The sequence below is a fragment of the Tachyglossus aculeatus genome, chromosome 21 (assembly GCF_015852505.1).
Source record: "Tachyglossus aculeatus isolate mTacAcu1 chromosome 21, mTacAcu1.pri, whole genome shotgun sequence".
Taxonomy (NCBI): Eukaryota; Metazoa; Chordata; class Mammalia; order Monotremata; family Tachyglossidae; genus Tachyglossus; species Tachyglossus aculeatus.
This window is the reverse complement of record NC_052086.1, coordinates 10,769,563-10,786,252: the sequence shown is the minus strand read 5'-3', so window position 1 is coordinate 10,786,252 and position 16,690 is coordinate 10,769,563. Positions and strand designations below refer to the sequence as shown.

Genomic DNA, 16,690 nt, shown 5'->3' with positions numbered 1-16,690 from the left:
TTTAATGGGGTGGACGTGAACACAGACAGGCGCGGTGATGGGGTGGGTGGGGGGCAGCGGGTGGGTGAGGGGAGGGAGGTGGGGGGAGAAACGCGGTGCCCCGAAGCTGGGCCCCGACAACCCACACCCCCATGGCATTCGCACACAGCACCGCCGGGTCCGGTCCCCACCCCCCGGCCTGCCAGCTGGGCAACAGCGGACGAGAAGGGACTGGGGCCTGACAGAAACCACACAAGGCAACTCAAAGGAACTTTGGTACAGAGGAAATGGGCTGTGGGAGCGGGGGAGGGCCTTCCCCCCAACCGCGCCACACCGGGTGCCACGGGCCGTTGGGCACCGGGCAGCAGGAGGGAGTGGGCGGGGGCACCGGCCGGTCCCTCGGGCCGGCTCTGGCCGGGACACAGAAGACAGGGTTTGCATAACTGGGCAGCACAAGGGGCGTGAGGGCCCCCTCTCCACATTGGCCCCCGCGGGGTCTGGGCAGAGAGCGGGGTGGGCGGCGGGGGGGGAGCTCCCTCACGCCACCTCACTCCCTGCCCGAGCACAGGCCAGCGGAGTGGGCGCCCCCGCCCCCAGCAGGACCCCTCCCGCTCCGGGGCACGGGGGTGGGCGAGGGGGGTGGGAGGGGACGGGGTTAGTCTTTCCAGTCCTTCTTTATGTGGAGGAGCCACTCCCAGGAGAGGTGGTCCGTCTTGTCGTCGTCGGTGAAGAAGGATTTGATGCGATAGTGGCCCCGGACCAACACCCCCCTGGGCGCCTCCTCCAGCGGGGTCTGGTACTCGTACTCCTCCGCCCGCGGCCCATAGCTGCCCACCATGTACACCGCCTTGTCCACTGCAGGTGCCCACCCGGGAGAGACAGCGGGTGGGGGGAGAGGGAGAGGTGGAGAGGACAGTGGTGTGCATGAGTGGGTTTTTTGCGTGTGTGTGTGTAGGCGGGCATGCATGTGTGCTCCCCACCTGCCTGGCAGCCTCTCTGGGACACCCTCTGCCCCTCCCCTAGCGCTCCCCACAGCAGGCAGATTGCTCCGCTGAGGACGGGGGTCTAGAACCCTGGAGCCCCGGACGTGAGGGTGGCTACCCCGGGGGTCCCTCCGCACCCCCTCGCCCCTTCCTCTTTTCTTCCCCGTCTGTCCCCCGTCCTGGCGCCAGCTAACTCACCACGCAGTCCCTTGCGGTACGTGTGGTGCAGATATTTCAGGCCGCAGACGATCTCTTTGTTCACCTGGGGGTGGAACGTGGCAACGGGGACAGGGGGATTAACAGGGCCCTGGAAACAGTCATTCGCCTGCCAGCCCAGGGGGAGCCACGATGGATTCTGCCTAGTCAGTATGGACCGCCGCCGTTGTCACCACTGACGATCCCAACTGGGCCCCCTAATCCGGCCCGGCGGGGACTGAGACTCTGGGGAGAGAGACTGCATTTGGGGGCTGCCAATCCTATGCAGATTTAAGCTTTCCATGATATGCCAATTTCAGCTTTTATGGCGGAGGGAAAGGGCAGAAGAGGCACCCACCTTGAAGGAAATCTTCACTCTGTAATCCACCCCCTCCTTCAGCACAAAAGCCTGGTTCTTCAGAGCCTCCAGGTCGCCTGCCACCACAGGGAACACCGGGAATGGGATGGGGGGAGGAGGGAAGAGGCACTGCCTCCACCCGGCCCCGCCACCGGTCTGGACCGTCCACTTCCCAAGACAGAGAGCAGGGAAGGGCACCATCCGGGCCTACAGTCTTGGTTTAGGGAAGGAGCCCAGCCCGGGGGGAGTAGGGAGAGGAAGGGAGGAGAAGCAACGTGGCCTAATGGATAGAGCAAGTCAAAATGACCAATGCTCCGCCACTGGTCTGCTGTGTGACCTTAGGTGAACCACTTCACTTTTCCGGGCCCCAGTCCCTTCATCTGTAAAATGGGGATTAACAGTGCGATCCCCAAGTGGGACATGGATTGGGTCCGACCTGATTAGCTTGTAACTACCTAAGCGTTTAGTACAATGCCTGGCAGAGAGTAAGCGCTTAACAAATACCATGATTATTATTAATATTTTCTATTTCAGTGCTTAGTACCGTGCCTGGCAGATAGTAAGTGCTGAAACACCATAATTATTATTATTACTACTAACTATTCCAGTGCTTAGTATAGTGCCTGGCAGATAGTAAGTGCTTAAACACCATAATTATTATTATTACTACTAACTATCCCAGTGCTTAGTACAGTGCCTGGCAGATAGTAAGCACTTAAACACCATAATTATTATTATTATTATTATTACTATTCCAGTGCTTAGTACAGTGCCTGGCAAATAGTAAGCGCTTAAAAATACCATTATTATTATTATTATTATCTATTCCAGCACTTCATACAGTGGTGGCAGATAGTAAGCGCATAACAAATACCACGATTATTATTATTATCTATTCCAGCACTTAGTACAGTGTCTGGCAGATAGTAAGCACTTATCACCATAATAATTATTATTAATATTATTATTATCTACTCCAGTGTTTAGTACAGTGCCTGGCAGATAGTTAGCACATAAATACCATGATTACTATTATTATCATCATCATCATTATAATTATCTACTCCAGTGCTTAGTACAGTGCCTGGAAGATAGTAAGCACTTAAATACCATGATGATTATTATCTACTCTGGTGCTTAGTACAGTGCCTGGCAGATAATAAGCGCTTAAACACCATAAAAAAGGAGGAGGTAGGGTGGGCTCATGAGGATGGGATCCCAAGGAGAGGGTCCTGGGGGTCTCTGGGGTGGTCGGGGTTACCTGCCAGGTCCACGGTCATGGCTTAACAAATACCACGATTATTATTATTATCTATTCCGGCACTTAGTACAGTGCCTGGCAGATAGTAAGCGCTTAACACCATAATAATTATTATTAATATTATCATTATCTACTCCAGTGTTTAGTACAGTGCCTGGCAGATAGTAAACACATAACAAATACCATGATTATTATTATTATCATTAGCGTTATCTACTCCAGTGCCTGGAAGATAGTAAGCACTTAAATACCATGATGAAGAGCTTAACAAACACCATAAAAAAGGAGGAGGTAGGGTGGGCTCATGAGGATGAGGGTCCTGGGGGTCTCTGGGGTGGTCGGGGTTACCTGCCAGGTCCATGGTGATGGGGCCAGGGGCCTCTTCGCACACCAGGGTCAGACGGATCACCTGCACACCGGGCAGGCTGGGGTCTGGGGACAGAGGCAGGGAGCGGTGTGACCAACCCTGGCCCTGGTGGTCTCCTTCCTTCCCTCCCTCCGGCCCTGCCTCCGTCCGGCCCTGCCTTATAGCCACTCTCCCGGCCCTCCTGACCCGATGCCAGGCTCCCGAGCTGCCACGCTTTCCGGGGAGAAGGGGTTGGAAGGTGGGCCAGTTGGCCAAAGGACTCACCCAGCCAGCTGGGGAGAAACAGAGAGTCCCAAGAGGTGGGGGTGGAGGCCACCCTAATTTGCAGCTCTGGGGGAAGACCCCAGTCCCCCAGACAGATGGGGAGAGAGCTGGGAGCATCCCAGGACCCCCTTAGGGGAGTCAGCTCTTCGAGGGCAGGGATCGTCTCTCCTAACTTTGCTGGACTCTCCCGAACGCTCAGTACAGTGCTCTGCACACAGCAGGCACTCAGGAAGTTAGATCGCTCGGTTGTGTGCTTGGTCCTGTCCGCCCTGTCCTCTACGCACTTGACTTAAACGCTCCGATAGTCACCCTAGTGTTCTAATCCCGGCCTGGCTCAGTGGAAAAAGCCCAGGCTTTGGAGTCAGAGGTCATGGGCTCAAATCCCGACTCCGCCAATTGTCAGGCTGTGTGACTTTGGGCAAGTCACTTCACTTATCTGTGCCTCAGTTACCTCGTCTGTAAAATGGGGATTAAGACCGTGAGCCCCCCGTGGGACAACCTGATCACCTTGTAACCTCCCCGGCGCTTAGAACAGTGCTTTGCACATAGTAAGCGCTTAACAAATGCCATCATTATTTTCATTATTATCTGCTGTGTGACCTTGGGCAAGTTGCTTCACTTCTCTGGGTCTCAATTCCCTCACCTGTAAAATGGGGATTGAGACCGTGAGCCCCGCGTGGCACAGGGGCCGTGTTCGCCTCGTACCCAGCCCAGCACTTAGCACAGTGCCTTGGCACACAGAAAGTGCTTAACAAATACCACAGTTATTGTTATTTTATGCCTGTCTCCCCCTCTAGACTGTAAGCTCCTTGCAGGCCAGGATCACACCTACCAACTCGGTTGTATTGTGCTTTCCCGAGCATTCAGTGCAGTGCTCGGCACACGGTAAGCGTTCAACAGATCCCACCGAGTGGTGGCCTGCAGCCCCTCTTTGCCGCCGCCCCGCCACGGGGTCCCGGGATCCTACCGATGACCTCGGGCACGGGTCCCAGCAGCGCTTGCTTATACTTGGCGAGGCTCTCATCGTCCTTGTCTAGCTGCTGAATCTCCTGAAGGCTCTTCTTCTCGGGGGCCTGGTAGCCCAGCTCCACCTCGTCCCCCTCCTCCTCCTCCAGGGCCGCTCGCACCCCCTCCTTGCCGGCCATGAAGCCTGCCCGGAGGGAGGGGACAAGAGGGGTAAGGGGGTGGGGGGGTAAGGGAGACCATGAGCCTGTTGTTGGGTAGGGATTGTCTCTATCTGTTGCCGAATTGGGCTTTCCCAGCACTCAGTACAGTGCTCTGCGCACAGGAAGCGCTCAATAAATACAACCGAATGAATGAATGAATAAGGGCGGGAAGGTTGGGGGGCTGAGTCTAACCCAGTAGAGAACCAGCATGGCCTAGTGGAAGGAGCCCGGGCCTGGGAGTAAGAGGACGCGGGTTCTCATCAGGGCCCCGACACTTGTCTATGTGACCTTGGATGAGTCACTTCACTGGGCCTCCGTTTACCTCCTCCGTAAAATGGGGTTGGAGACCGTGAGCCTCACGCAGGACATGGGCTGCGTCAAAGCTTATACCCACTCCAGTACTGAGTACAAAAGTAGAGAAGCAGCATGGTTTGGTGGATAGAGCCTGGGCATCAGAAAGTCATGGGTTCTAATCCCGGCTCCACCCCTCGTCTGCTGGGGGACCTTGGGTAAGTCACTTCACTTCTCTGGGCCTCAGTTACCATATCTGGAAAATGGGGATGGAAACTGTGAGCTCCATGTGGGACGGGGACTGTGTCCAACTCAATTTGCCTATATTCATTCATTCAAGCATACTCATTGAGCACTTGGGCAGAACCCTTGGAAAGCACAATACAGCAATAAAGAAAGACAATCCCTGCCCACAGTCTAGAGGGGGGGAGGCGGACATCAAAACACGTAAACAGGCATTAGTATAAAAACAAAGAATTATAAATATATACATAAGTGCTGTGGGGCAGGGAGAGGGGAGGGAAGAGCAAGGGGAGACAGTTGAGGTGATGCAGAAGGGAAGGGGAGCTGAGGAAGAGGGGGATCAGTCTATACTCACCGAGCACTTAGTACAGAGCCTGGCATTTAACAACTACCACCATTATTACTATTATTATTGCCGTGCCCGGCATTTAAGAGCTTAACCAAAAACAATCAAACCAAAAAACCGTCCAGTGGAGACTCCTGCCCCATTCCCCGGTTGACTGGCAGAAAGAGGGTTGGGGGGAGGCCAAGGGGGGTGTACCACCTCCGCCACCCTTTCACACACACACACTTTTCCTCCCCCACACCAGGTGGCTAGCTCCCTTAGGGCACCAGTTCCCTGGGGGCAAAGGGGCTGGGGACCCCCAAGTCCCCAGATGCTGGGCCAAAGCCACTAAGAAACAGCGTGACATAGCAGAAAGAGCCCTGGCCTGGATTCTAATCCCGGCTTGCCTCTTTCCCGCCGTGCGACCGTGGCAAGTCACTTCACTTCTCTGGGCCTCAGTTTCCTCACGGGGGAGCCCTGTGCGGGTCAGGTTATCTGAGGTTATCTACCCCAGCGCTTAGTGCAGTGCTTGGCAACCGAGAGGACGATTTCCATTGCAGGGGAGGGGTGGAACCCGGAGCAGGGAGAGGGTCACGGAGGGTGGGAAGCAGCCGATCCAAGGGGCTTCTGCTTCTGGGTGGAAGTTGTCCGGTCAGGTCGGGGACCTGAGGGAAGCAAGCCTGGGGGTTCAGTCCAAGCAGCTGGGGAAATTGGCACCTATGCCACTCCCTCACCCGAAATGGCAGTGGACTGCCCCTCTCGCCTGCTACTTACACTCCAAGGCACTCTTCCTTTCTCTCCACACCTTTTTTTGGGGGTGGGGGGGGCATTTGTTAGGTGCTAACCACGCGCCAAGCACTCTACCAAGCCCCGGGATGGATTTAAAAAAAAAAAATTAATGAAGTCGGACACAGTCCCTGACCCACGTGGGGCTCACAATCTAAGGGGGACGGAGAACAGGAATGCGATTCTCACCCTTTTACAGGGGAGGACACCGAGGCCTCAGGAAGTGACATCCACAGGCACAAAGCAGGCAAGTGATGGCGTCGGGATTAGAACCCAGGTCCCCTGAGTCCCAGCCAGTCTCTTTCCACTAGGCCCTAAGGGGTTGAAGTGAGCCAGGAGTTCAACCTCTCCTCTACCACCTGAGCTCAGTGAGCGGGGGGAGGGGGAGCAGGAGAAGCAGCAGTCACAGCCTGATGTGTAGGGAGACTGTGCCCTTGTTGTTGAGTAGGGATTGTCTCTATTTGTTGCCATACTGTCCTTTCCAAGTGCTTAGTACGGTGCTCTGCACAGAGTAAGCGCTCAATAAATACGATTAAATGAATGAATGATGTCTCCCTCAGAAGACCCTCCCCCTTATAGGCCTCCAGCTGGTGCCCCCCCAGACCCCCAGATGCGGGGCCAAAGCCACCGAGGAGCAGCATGGCCGAGCCCAGGCCTGGGTTCTAATCCTCTTGCCTGCCCTGTGACCACGGGCAAGTCACTTCACTTCTCTGGGCCTTACCTTCCTCACGCGGGAGCTCGGTGCCGGTCTGTGTTGGACTCTGTTACCTTTTATCTCCCCCAACGCTTAGTGCGGCGCTATATGTTGCCGACTTGTACTTCCCAAGCGCTTAGTCCAGTGCTCTGCACACAGTAAGCGCTCAATAAATACGACCGAATGAATGGCAGCCAAGATGACAATTTCCGCTGCATTCCTGGGGCCCAGCTCCCCCCCACGTGCCCTGGCTTCCAGCTGGGGCCTCCAACCCTTGCCTGGCACGGGGGGAAGACCCCCTGGGGGAGGGAGGGGAGCTAGTGCCAATACCTTAAGGGTTAATCAAGGAGCACCTGCCTGGCTGAAGGGGCGGTGCCTCGGTTGCTTGATAACAGCACCTGGCCTTGCTAATGAGGGGACAGGTGGGTGGCTGATGCAACAGGGTGAGCTAAGACTTGCCGGGGGGTCCCAACAGACTCCCTGCGGACACCTACAGGATGATGGGGCCCAGGGGGGTATCCCCCCAACTCCAGCCCAAGGGGTACCCGGCGCCCCGACCTGGAGGGTGGCACAACTGGGCACTCATTTCTCGCTCCCCCGCCCCCCCCCCCCCGAATTGTACTTTCCAAGCGCTTAGTCCAGTGCTCTGCACACGCTCAATAAATACGATTGAATGAATGAAATTCCCCAAGAACACGGATGCATTTTCGGGGTTCGGAGAGGGGGTGCCCCCTTCCCAGCAGCCTCCCGGCCCCGTTGACCCCAGCTCCGGCCCCGAGGGGGGGAAGGTCAGGGGGCCTGGACCTCCCCCCTACCCCCGGTAGCCCCTATCCCCTTTTGGGAACAGGAAGTCTCACCAACTAATGAAGCGGTCGGCGTGGGGGGGACACAGGCGGAGGAAGCCCCAGGGACCCCAGGGCAGACAATAGTGGGGGGTGAGGAACCTTCGGATCCCCCAGGACCCTCCCCACTGGGCAGAGGCGCCCAGTCTGGGATCAGGGTACCACCCCCGGCCCCCCAGCTTGGGCGGGCCTGGGGCCGGGCGGAGAGATGACTCCCCATCTTCCCCCTCTCCTTAGGCGCCCCCCCATCACCCCCCACCCCTCGACGCCCCCCATCCGTCTCCCCGCAGGCTCCCCCGGGTTGGGGGAGAGGCTCAGAATGAGGGGAGACGCCTCGGCCCGCCTGAGCCTCCCTCCTAGCAGGGAGCCCCTCTAGATCCCCCAAACATTAGTGCTGGTCCTCTAAATCCCGGGGGGCTGACCATCAAAGCCCCCCTCGATCCCCCAGGCCCACCCGGGGGCCAGCCGTGCGGGAGGCGGGGGAACCCTTCTTGGGCCGGGGGTCTCGCCCAGCACCCGGGAAGTCGTGTCTTGATCCCCCCCAAATCCCCCCAAACATTGCTGGGGTTGGAAGGGCGCTGTCTGCCACCGAGGGGCATATGGGGGAGCCCCCAGCCCGAGCCTCACACATCTGAGTCGGGCAGGGGGTGGGGTCCTCGGGATCCTCTCTCCCTCTCCGTCGTTCCCACTCCTTCCATCGGGCTCCGAACAGTGCTTGGCACATAGTAAGCGCCTAACAAACACCATCATCATTCTTCTTATTCTCCGGGCCGGGCGGAGGAGGGTGGGCGGTGAATAGCAGGGACCGACACGGGGGCAGCCCCAGATCTCGGGGTGGGGGGCTTTCGCCCCTCCCGAGCGGCGCCCCCCGCCCCCGCGCCGAGCCGGCCCGCCCTAGGGGAGGGCATCAATGCCCACGGGGAGGCCCGGCGGGCTCCCCACCCACAGACAAAGAGCCCAGAAGGCGCTGCCAGGGTAGTGCCAGGGCAGCGGCGAGGCCGGACCGCCCCCCTTCTCGTTTCGGGGCGCAGCCAGGAGGGTCCCCCGCCCCCCACCGCCCCCCGGGGCGGCGGCCGGGGATGCCCAGACCCTTCCCCCGGAGGGAAGCCGGGTTGGCACAACGGCCCGGCTCGGGGGTCGCGGCCGGGGCTCCGACAGCGCTTGGCCCGGCGCTGTGCACACGGTCGGCGCTCAGTAAATAGGACTGACTGAATGGCAGGTCCGGGGTGGGGTGCGGTGGGGTGGGGTGGGGGTCCCCCCCCCGGGCCCGGCTGACCTCTGGCGCAGAGTGTGAGCCGCACCAAGTCCAGCAGCTGGCCGCCCAGTTCGCAGACGTCCGAGCCGAGCATGGCGCCCCTGGGCCGGCGGCCGCCGCCCCCGTCCCCGGACAGGCCTCGTCGTCGTCGTCGTCCTCGTCCTGCTCCTCCTCGTCGTCGTCGTCGCCGTCGCCGCCGCCGCCGGCCTCCTGGGCGGCCCGTGGACGGGCAGGGCGGCGCCCCCCGCGCCTGGCATCCGGGGGGCGGGGTCCTGCCGGGCCCGAGGCCCATTTGCCGGCTCCTCCCGCCGCCCCCCGCCCCATCGGCCGCCGCTGCCAGACTGCAGTGAGCTCATGTCTGCGCCGACCCTGCAGGCCGCCCAAGGACCGGGCACCGGACAGCAACGGGCATCACTGGGCACCGCTGGGCAGCACCGGCCAGTAACGGGCAGCACTGGCCAGCACCTGCCAGTAACGGACAGCACCGGCCAGTATCGGTTAGCTCTGGGCAGCGATGGGCACCACTGGCCAGCACCTGCCAGTAACGGGTAGCAGTGGGCAGCACCGGGTAGCACTGGGCAGCACCGGGCACCACTGGCCAGCACCTCCCAGTAACAGGCAGCATTGGGTAGCACCGGCCAGTAACGGGCAGCACTGGGCACCACTGGCCAGCACCTGGCAGTAACGGACAGCACCGGCCAGTATCGGTTAGCACTGGGCAGCAGTGGGCACCACTGGCCAGCACCTACCAGTAACGGGTAGCACTGGGCAGCACCGGGCACCACCGGCCAGCACCTGCCAGTAACGGGCAGCACTGGGCAGCACCGGCCAGTAACGGGTAGCAATGGGCAGCAGTGTGCACCACTGGCCAGCACCTGCCAGTAACGGGCAGCACTGGGCAGCACTGGCCAGTAACGGGCATTGATGGGCAGTAGTGGGCACCACTGGGCAGCACCGGGCACCACTGGCCAGCACCTGCCAGTAACGGGCAGCACCGGGCACCATTGAGCAGCACTGGGCACCACTGGGCAGCACCAGCCACTAATGGGCAGCAATGGGCAGCACTGGGCAGCAACGGGAAGCAACAGGCAGCACCAGGCACCACTGGGCAGTACCGGGCCCCTTCCCACCCCACGCACAAAGAAGTTTAGTGACTTGCCCCAAGTCACACAGCTGACAAGTGGCGAAGCCGGGATAAGAATCCCGGACCTCTGACTCCCAAGCCCATGCTCGTTCCACTGAGTCACGCTGCTTCCCTTAAGTTCTTACTGTGTGCCAGGCACTGTACTGAGCGCTGGGGTGGATACAAGCAATCCCTGTCATTCATTCATTCATTCAATCATATTTATCGAGCACTTACTGTGTGCACAGCACTGTACTACAAGTTGGCAACATATAGAGACGGTCCCTACCCAACAGCGGGCTCACAGTCTAGAAGGGGGAGACAGACAACAAAACAAAACATATTAACAAAATAAAATCAATAGAATAAATATGTACAAATAAAATAGAGTAGTGAATATATACAAACATATATACACAGCCTCCATCCCCATTTTCCAGGTGAGGGAACTGAGGCCCAGAGAAGTGAAGTGCCTTGCCTGAGGTCACACAGCGGACAAGTGGCGGACCCGGGACTAGAACCCATGACCTACTGACTCCAAGGCCCGGGCTCCAGTCACTAGGCCACGCTCCTTCTCAGCAGCCTTGGCACGGAGTGCGGGCAACGGGGGTCTCCTGCCCCAGAGGGCTGGCAACCTGGGACCAGAACCTGGAGCCCAGGCGGCAGGGAATCGGCTCTTGCAGGCTCTAGACTGTGAGCTCATTGTGGGCCGGGAATGCACCTGTTTCTTGTTGTATTGTCCTCTCCCAAGCGCTCAGTACAGTGCTCTGCACAGAGTAAATGCTCAATAAATACGACTGAATGAATGAATGAGCAGGCAGAGAATATTTCCGGGCCTTTCTCCCCACCTGCCGCACCAGAGATGTGGACAGCAATAAATATGATTGAATGAATGAATGGAGAGACATCAGACCAGGGGAGCGGGGGGATTCTGTCTGGTAGGGCCCCATACCCCCTACCCCCACAATCCCGAGCAGCGTCGGGCCGAGGAATCGGGGCTCCCTGCTGTGCAACCCTGCACAGGTCAGTCACCCTCTCTGGACCTCCGTCTCCTCAATCTCCGCCTCTCCCCCATCCTTTCCTGGGGTGATGTGAAGACTGAGATAGGGTGGGAGCTTGCTCTATGAATTATTACTATAATATTAGTAATAATTCTGATATTTGTTAAGTGCTTACTCTGTGCCAAACACCGTAGTAAGTGCTGGGGTAGATACAAGATTATCAGGTGGGACATAGTCCCTTGTCCCACATGGGACTCAAAGTCTAAGTAGGGGGGAGAACGGATATTTAATCCCCATTTTACAGAGGAGGACAGTGAGGCCCAGGGAAGTGAGTGACTTGTCCAAGGTCACACAGCAGGCAAGTAACAGAGCCCAAATTAGAACCCAGTTTCTCTGGCTCCCACGCCTGGACTCTTTCCACTAGGTCTCGTGAAACTGCGCCTCTCCAAACTGCATCTCTCCCAGGCTGCAGGAGGTGATGAGCAGACCCCAGAGGGACGTCTCCAACAGAGGCAGAGGTGTCTCACACACACACTCCGGCCCCTTCCTCTGCCCCCTCCCACGCCTCCCCTGGGCTCCCCATTCCACCTCAGCACGACCTAGACCCTCCACAGGGGTGGGGGTGGCAGGTGAATGGGTCCTTCCAGAGAGGTTGGGTTGTCACCTTACCCTCTCCATCACCATCATTATCATCAATCGTATTTATAGAGCGCTTACTGTGTGCAGAGCACTGTACTAAGCGCTTGGGAAGTACAAGTTGGCAACATATAGCGACAGCCCCTACCCAACAGTGGGCTCACAGTCTAAAAGCTCTCCAGTAGCCCCATGCACAGCACAGGCCTAAAAATCAGAAGGACCAGGGTTCTAATCCCAGCTCTGCCACCTGTCTGCTGCGTGACCTTGGGCAAGTCACTTTCCTTCTCTGTACCTCAGTTCCCCCATCTGTAAAATGGGGATTAAGATTGTGAGCCCCGTGGGGGCCAGGGATTGGGTCCAACCTGATAACCTTGTAGGTACTCCAGTGCTTAGAACAGTGCTGGAACCATAGTAAGCGCTTAACAAATACCATCATTGTTATTATCACCTATCACCAATCCTCGGGCTCTGGGCCACAAGTCCTGCCCAGCCTCGTGGGCAGCGGGAGTCTGACCCTGGCCTCTGGGCCCCACCTCTGCGGTCCACGCTAGGCACGGCCCATTTCCGTGTCCAGCCGGGGCCGGCCGTTTGAGTCCTCCGAATCCCCAGGGCACGGACCAATATGCCAGCTCGACTCAGTCCACCATCAGGGAGAAGAACTCCCAGGACCCGTCCCATCCATAGCCGGAATTAACCGGGGAGGTGGGCACCCACCCCCCCGCCATCCCCTACCCACAACCGTTGGCACCCCTAGGCTGCTCCTGGCCCGATTCAGGCAGCTCGCTGGGCCGTGGCAGAGATGTGTCTTGGGGAGCCCCCTCCGCTTGGCCCCTGGCTGTGCCTTACCCCAGCCCGACATGCCCGCCTTTGCCTGTCCCACGATGCCAGGGCATCTGGAGGGATGGCACAGGCTGGCAGTTGCAATATCACGGCCCTCAGTGGGGCGGGAAGGCTGTGGTGCATGGAGCCCGTCGCCCCCTCCTCCTCCTAGCTCAGGTGCCAGGCCAAGTAAGCGCTCAATAAATACGATTGACTGATTGATTGATTGATTGAGAGCACCGTTGGGACACACACATCTGCCTGCCCGCAGTGGGTGGGGGGAGAGACGGAGTCAGAGAGTGCAGAGAGACAGAAAGAGAGAGGAAGAGATGGGGGTGTGGGGGGCAGAGAGCCAGAGAGGGAGAGAGAGGGAATGCTAAAGTGCTAAAGAGCTCGGTCCCTGGCGGGTGCCAGGAAACCAAGCCCAAGGCCAGGGACAGTACCAGACGTGCCCAGGAGACCTGGGTTTCCTGCCTGGCGCGAGGCCCTGGGCCGCGCCCGCTGAGTCAGAGGAGGAGGAATGTGTGCGTGGGGCGACGGGGCCGGAGCCCGGACAAATCCGAACCCAGAGCCCCCCCATCCTCCCCCCTTACCCACCCACGACCCATGAACCCGAGGAGGAAACGGGAGAAGGTGCTGGCACTGCCAGCTGGTTGTCCTCACCGTGCCCCTGATTATTCCTTCCCTCCTCCCACCCAGAGACCGCCCCCAAAGCCGGGGAGAAGTGGCCTGAAGCCTGGGTGGAACTCAGCTCTTACTCTATATTTTCTGGGTCTGCCCCCTGATTTTCTTTTGGACTCACCTGATTTTTTCCAGGGTGGTGGGGGAAGTGTGAAAAGAAAGCAGGGTCTAAGGCAAAGCCTCTCAACTGGGAGCAGGAAAGAGGTCAGTGTCTCCCACCCCCAGGGCCCAGAGAGGGACACAGACTTTCCCTGTGGTACACAGCAATTGGGTGGGGGTTTCTGACCCCAAGCCCGAGAAGAGGAGTGGGGCACAAGACCGGGTCGGGGGGAGGGTCCCAAGGTGGCTACATCAGCATTGCTCAAACTTCATCTCCCCCCGACCCTCTCCTGCCTCTCCATAGAAAACACTCCACCCAAATACCCGGCCCCGGTGACCTGGAGGGAAAGGAGGCGAGGGAAGGGTCCAGCTTGGGAGTCAGAGGATGTGGGTTCTAATCCCTGTTCCACCACTTATCTACTGGGTGCCCTAAGTCACTTCTCTGGGTCTCATTTGGAAAATGGGGATGAAGTCTGTGAACCTCATGTGGGACGAGGACTGTGTCCAACCTGATTGCCTTGTATGCGTCCAACCGATTTGCTCGTATCCATCCCAGCGCTTAGTACAGTGCCTGGCACTCGGTAAGCGCTTAACAAATGCCACAATTATTATTATTATCTACCCCAAGGGTTCAGAACAGTGCTTGGCAGAGAGTAAGTGCTTAACAAATATTATTACTATTACTAGGTTGGAACACTAGCTTGGCTCTGAGTGGTTGAGGTAGTTGCCATGCCCAGCCCACTGCCCCCTGACCCATTGTCCCCCAGCCCATTGACCCCCAGTGACTTATAGTCAGCCCAGAATTGCAGCTGAAGACATCTAGCCTCAGCCCCATCAGGGCCGCTTGGTCACAGCTAATTATACCGACTGGAGAGGGCCCCACGAAGTAGAGTCCGTGGCCGTGGGCAACCCGAGACGTGATGGCCACAGTGCCCGGCGGGCAGCGGTCCCCATCTCCGCCTCTCACCCATCACAAATACAAATGGCTTCCACAGCTCAGGCCTCGGCGGATCCCCCAGCACGTCGGTGGGCACACACGTGTATACCCGCGAGCACACGCAAACACCCACAGAACACCCCTGCTCCCCTCTGTGGGTTGGACAAGGGTGCGTGTGTGGGGAGCCACACCTGATCGGGCTGGTAAACCCGTGTGCACCCATTGGGGCGTGCCTGGGTCCCCTGGCACAACTCTGTCACTAGTGCACATGGCTCTGAGTGTGCATAGCCGTGTCCATCACCACCACACGCATCACCAGGATCGGCTGAGTAATAATAATAATAATAATAATGATGGCATTTATTAAGCGCTTACTATGTTCTAAGTGCTGGGGAGGTTACAAGGTGATCAGGTTGTCCCACGGGGGGCTCGCAGTCTTAATCCCCATTTTATAGATGAGGTCACTGAGGCACAGAGAAGTGAAGCAGACAAGTGGAAGAGTTAGGATTAGAACTCTCAGTCATCAGAATAAATAGAAATAAAGTTAGATGCACATCATTAACAAAATAGAATAGTAAATATGTACAAGTAAAATAAATAGAATAATACATATGGCTCAGTGGAAAGGGCTCAGGCTTGGGAGTCAGAGGTCATGGGTTTGAATCCCGGCTCCACTTCTTGTCAGCTGTGTGACCTTGGGCAAGTCACTTAATTTCTCTGTGATGATTTGCGTGGAAACAGAATTGGGCGAGGGGAGGAGGGAGGACCAAGGCCAGCTAATGTCACGAGCGAAAAAACAAGGGGTGAGGGGCACATAGGAGTGGGGTGGGGTGGGGATTGGAGGCCAGGGTGCTCCCTCTGGCAAAGAGGGATAGGAAATCAGGCAGTGAGGGGGTGAAAGCAGGCGGCGGGGAGTAGTAAATCAAGCAGAAAGAAAAGGACTCGAAGTTTGATTTGGGGGTTTGGGTGAAGGGGAGGTGGTGGTAGATAGGGGCCCTGGACCTGGTGGGGAGGAAGGGGGGCTGGGGAGGGCGGCCAGGAGGGAGGAGGATGGAGAGCCCTGGGCTTCGGAAAGTCACACACACAGTTAAATCAGCGACTGTGTGCGTGCGCGCCGCTTGACACCGAGGGTGGGATGTGTGTGTGTGTGTGTGTGTGTGTGTGTGTGTGTGTGTGTGTGTGTAATAATAATAATAATGATGATGATGGCATTTAGTAAGCGCTTAATATCCCACCCTCGGTGTCAAGCGGCGCGCACGCACACAGTCACTGATTTAACACGGACACTTTCTCCCCCCAACCCACGGGCACTGTCCCCCTCCATCCCACGGATCAATCAATCAATCAATCGTATTTATTGAGCGCTTACTGTGTGCAGAGCACTGTACTAAGCTCTTGGGAAGTCCAAGTTGGCAACATATAGAGACAGTCCCTACCCAACAGTGGGCTCACAGCCTAAAAGGGGGAGACAGAGAACAACGGCTACTCTCTCCATCCCACGGACACTCCCTCCATCCCACAGACACTCTCCCTCTCCCTCCCACGGACACTCTCCCTCTGTCTCCAACCCAGGCATCCACTGTGTCCATCCCACGCCCCCTCTCTCCCTCCATCCCACTGACCTGCGGTTCTGCGGAGGGCCGGACAAGGAGCGGACAAGGAGCGGCCGGGCCGTCGACTCGGACAGAAGCGTCTTCTCTACTCCCTGGGTGGGGCGGGGGGCGGGGCCGGGGAAAAAAGTTGCTAACTTCCAGCCAATCAGCGGGCGTCCCGCCCACCCCGAGCTGTCGGGAAGGTCCCACCGACCCGGCCCCGCCCTCCCAGGGATGATGATGATGATGATGGTAATAATAATGATAACAATAATGGTATTTAAGCTCTTCCTATGTGCCAAGCACTGTCCTAAGCACTGGGGGAGATACAAGGTAAGCAGGTTGTCCCACATGGGGCTCACATTCTTCACCCCCATTTTACAGACGAGGGAACTGAGGCCCAGAGAAGTGACTTGCCCAGGGCTGACAAGTGGCGGAGCCGGGATTAGAACCCACAACTTCTGACTCCCAAGCCCGGGCTCTTTCCACTGAGCCACGCTGCTTCTCGTGATGATGATGATGATGGTATTTGTTAAGCGTTTACTATGTGCCAAGCACTGTTCTAAGCGCTGGGGTAGAGACAAGCTAATAGATTGGACACAGTCCCTGTCCCACGTGGGGCTCACAGTCTTCATCCCCATTTTATAAGTGAGGGGACTGAGGCACAGAGAAATTAAGTGACTTGCCCAAGGTCCCCGTGGGACAACCTGATCACCTTGTAACCTCTCCAGCGCTTAGAACAGTGCTTTGCACATAGTAAGCGCTTAATAAATGCTATCATTATTACAATGCA

At 57.7% G+C, this 16,690-nt stretch overlaps 1 protein-coding gene across 2 annotated transcripts; it reads right to left on the bottom strand.

Moving 5' to 3' along the window:
- Window positions 1-27: 27 nt before the first annotated feature.
- On the bottom strand, window positions 28-16,008 carry ARHGDIG (Rho GDP dissociation inhibitor gamma). 2 transcript variants are annotated; one of them, XM_038762919.1, is made up of 6 exons: window positions 15,928-16,008; window positions 4,375-4,557; window positions 3,125-3,208; window positions 1,516-1,592; window positions 1,161-1,224; window positions 28-834 (listed from the first exon to the last, which is right to left on the bottom strand). In XM_038762919.1, exons 2-6 carry the CDS (start codon window positions 4,550-4,552, stop codon window positions 635-637), a joined length of 603 nt encoding a protein of 200 aa, XP_038618847.1. In that variant the 5' UTR covers window positions 4,553-4,557; window positions 15,928-16,008; the 3' UTR covers window positions 28-634. The 2 variants fall into 2 exon arrangements, with proteins under 2 accessions (XP_038618847.1, XP_038618846.1); XM_038762918.1 differs by lacking the exon at window positions 15,928-16,008 and adding an exon at window positions 9,031-9,260.
- Between the last annotated feature and the right edge of the window lie 682 nt (window positions 16,009-16,690).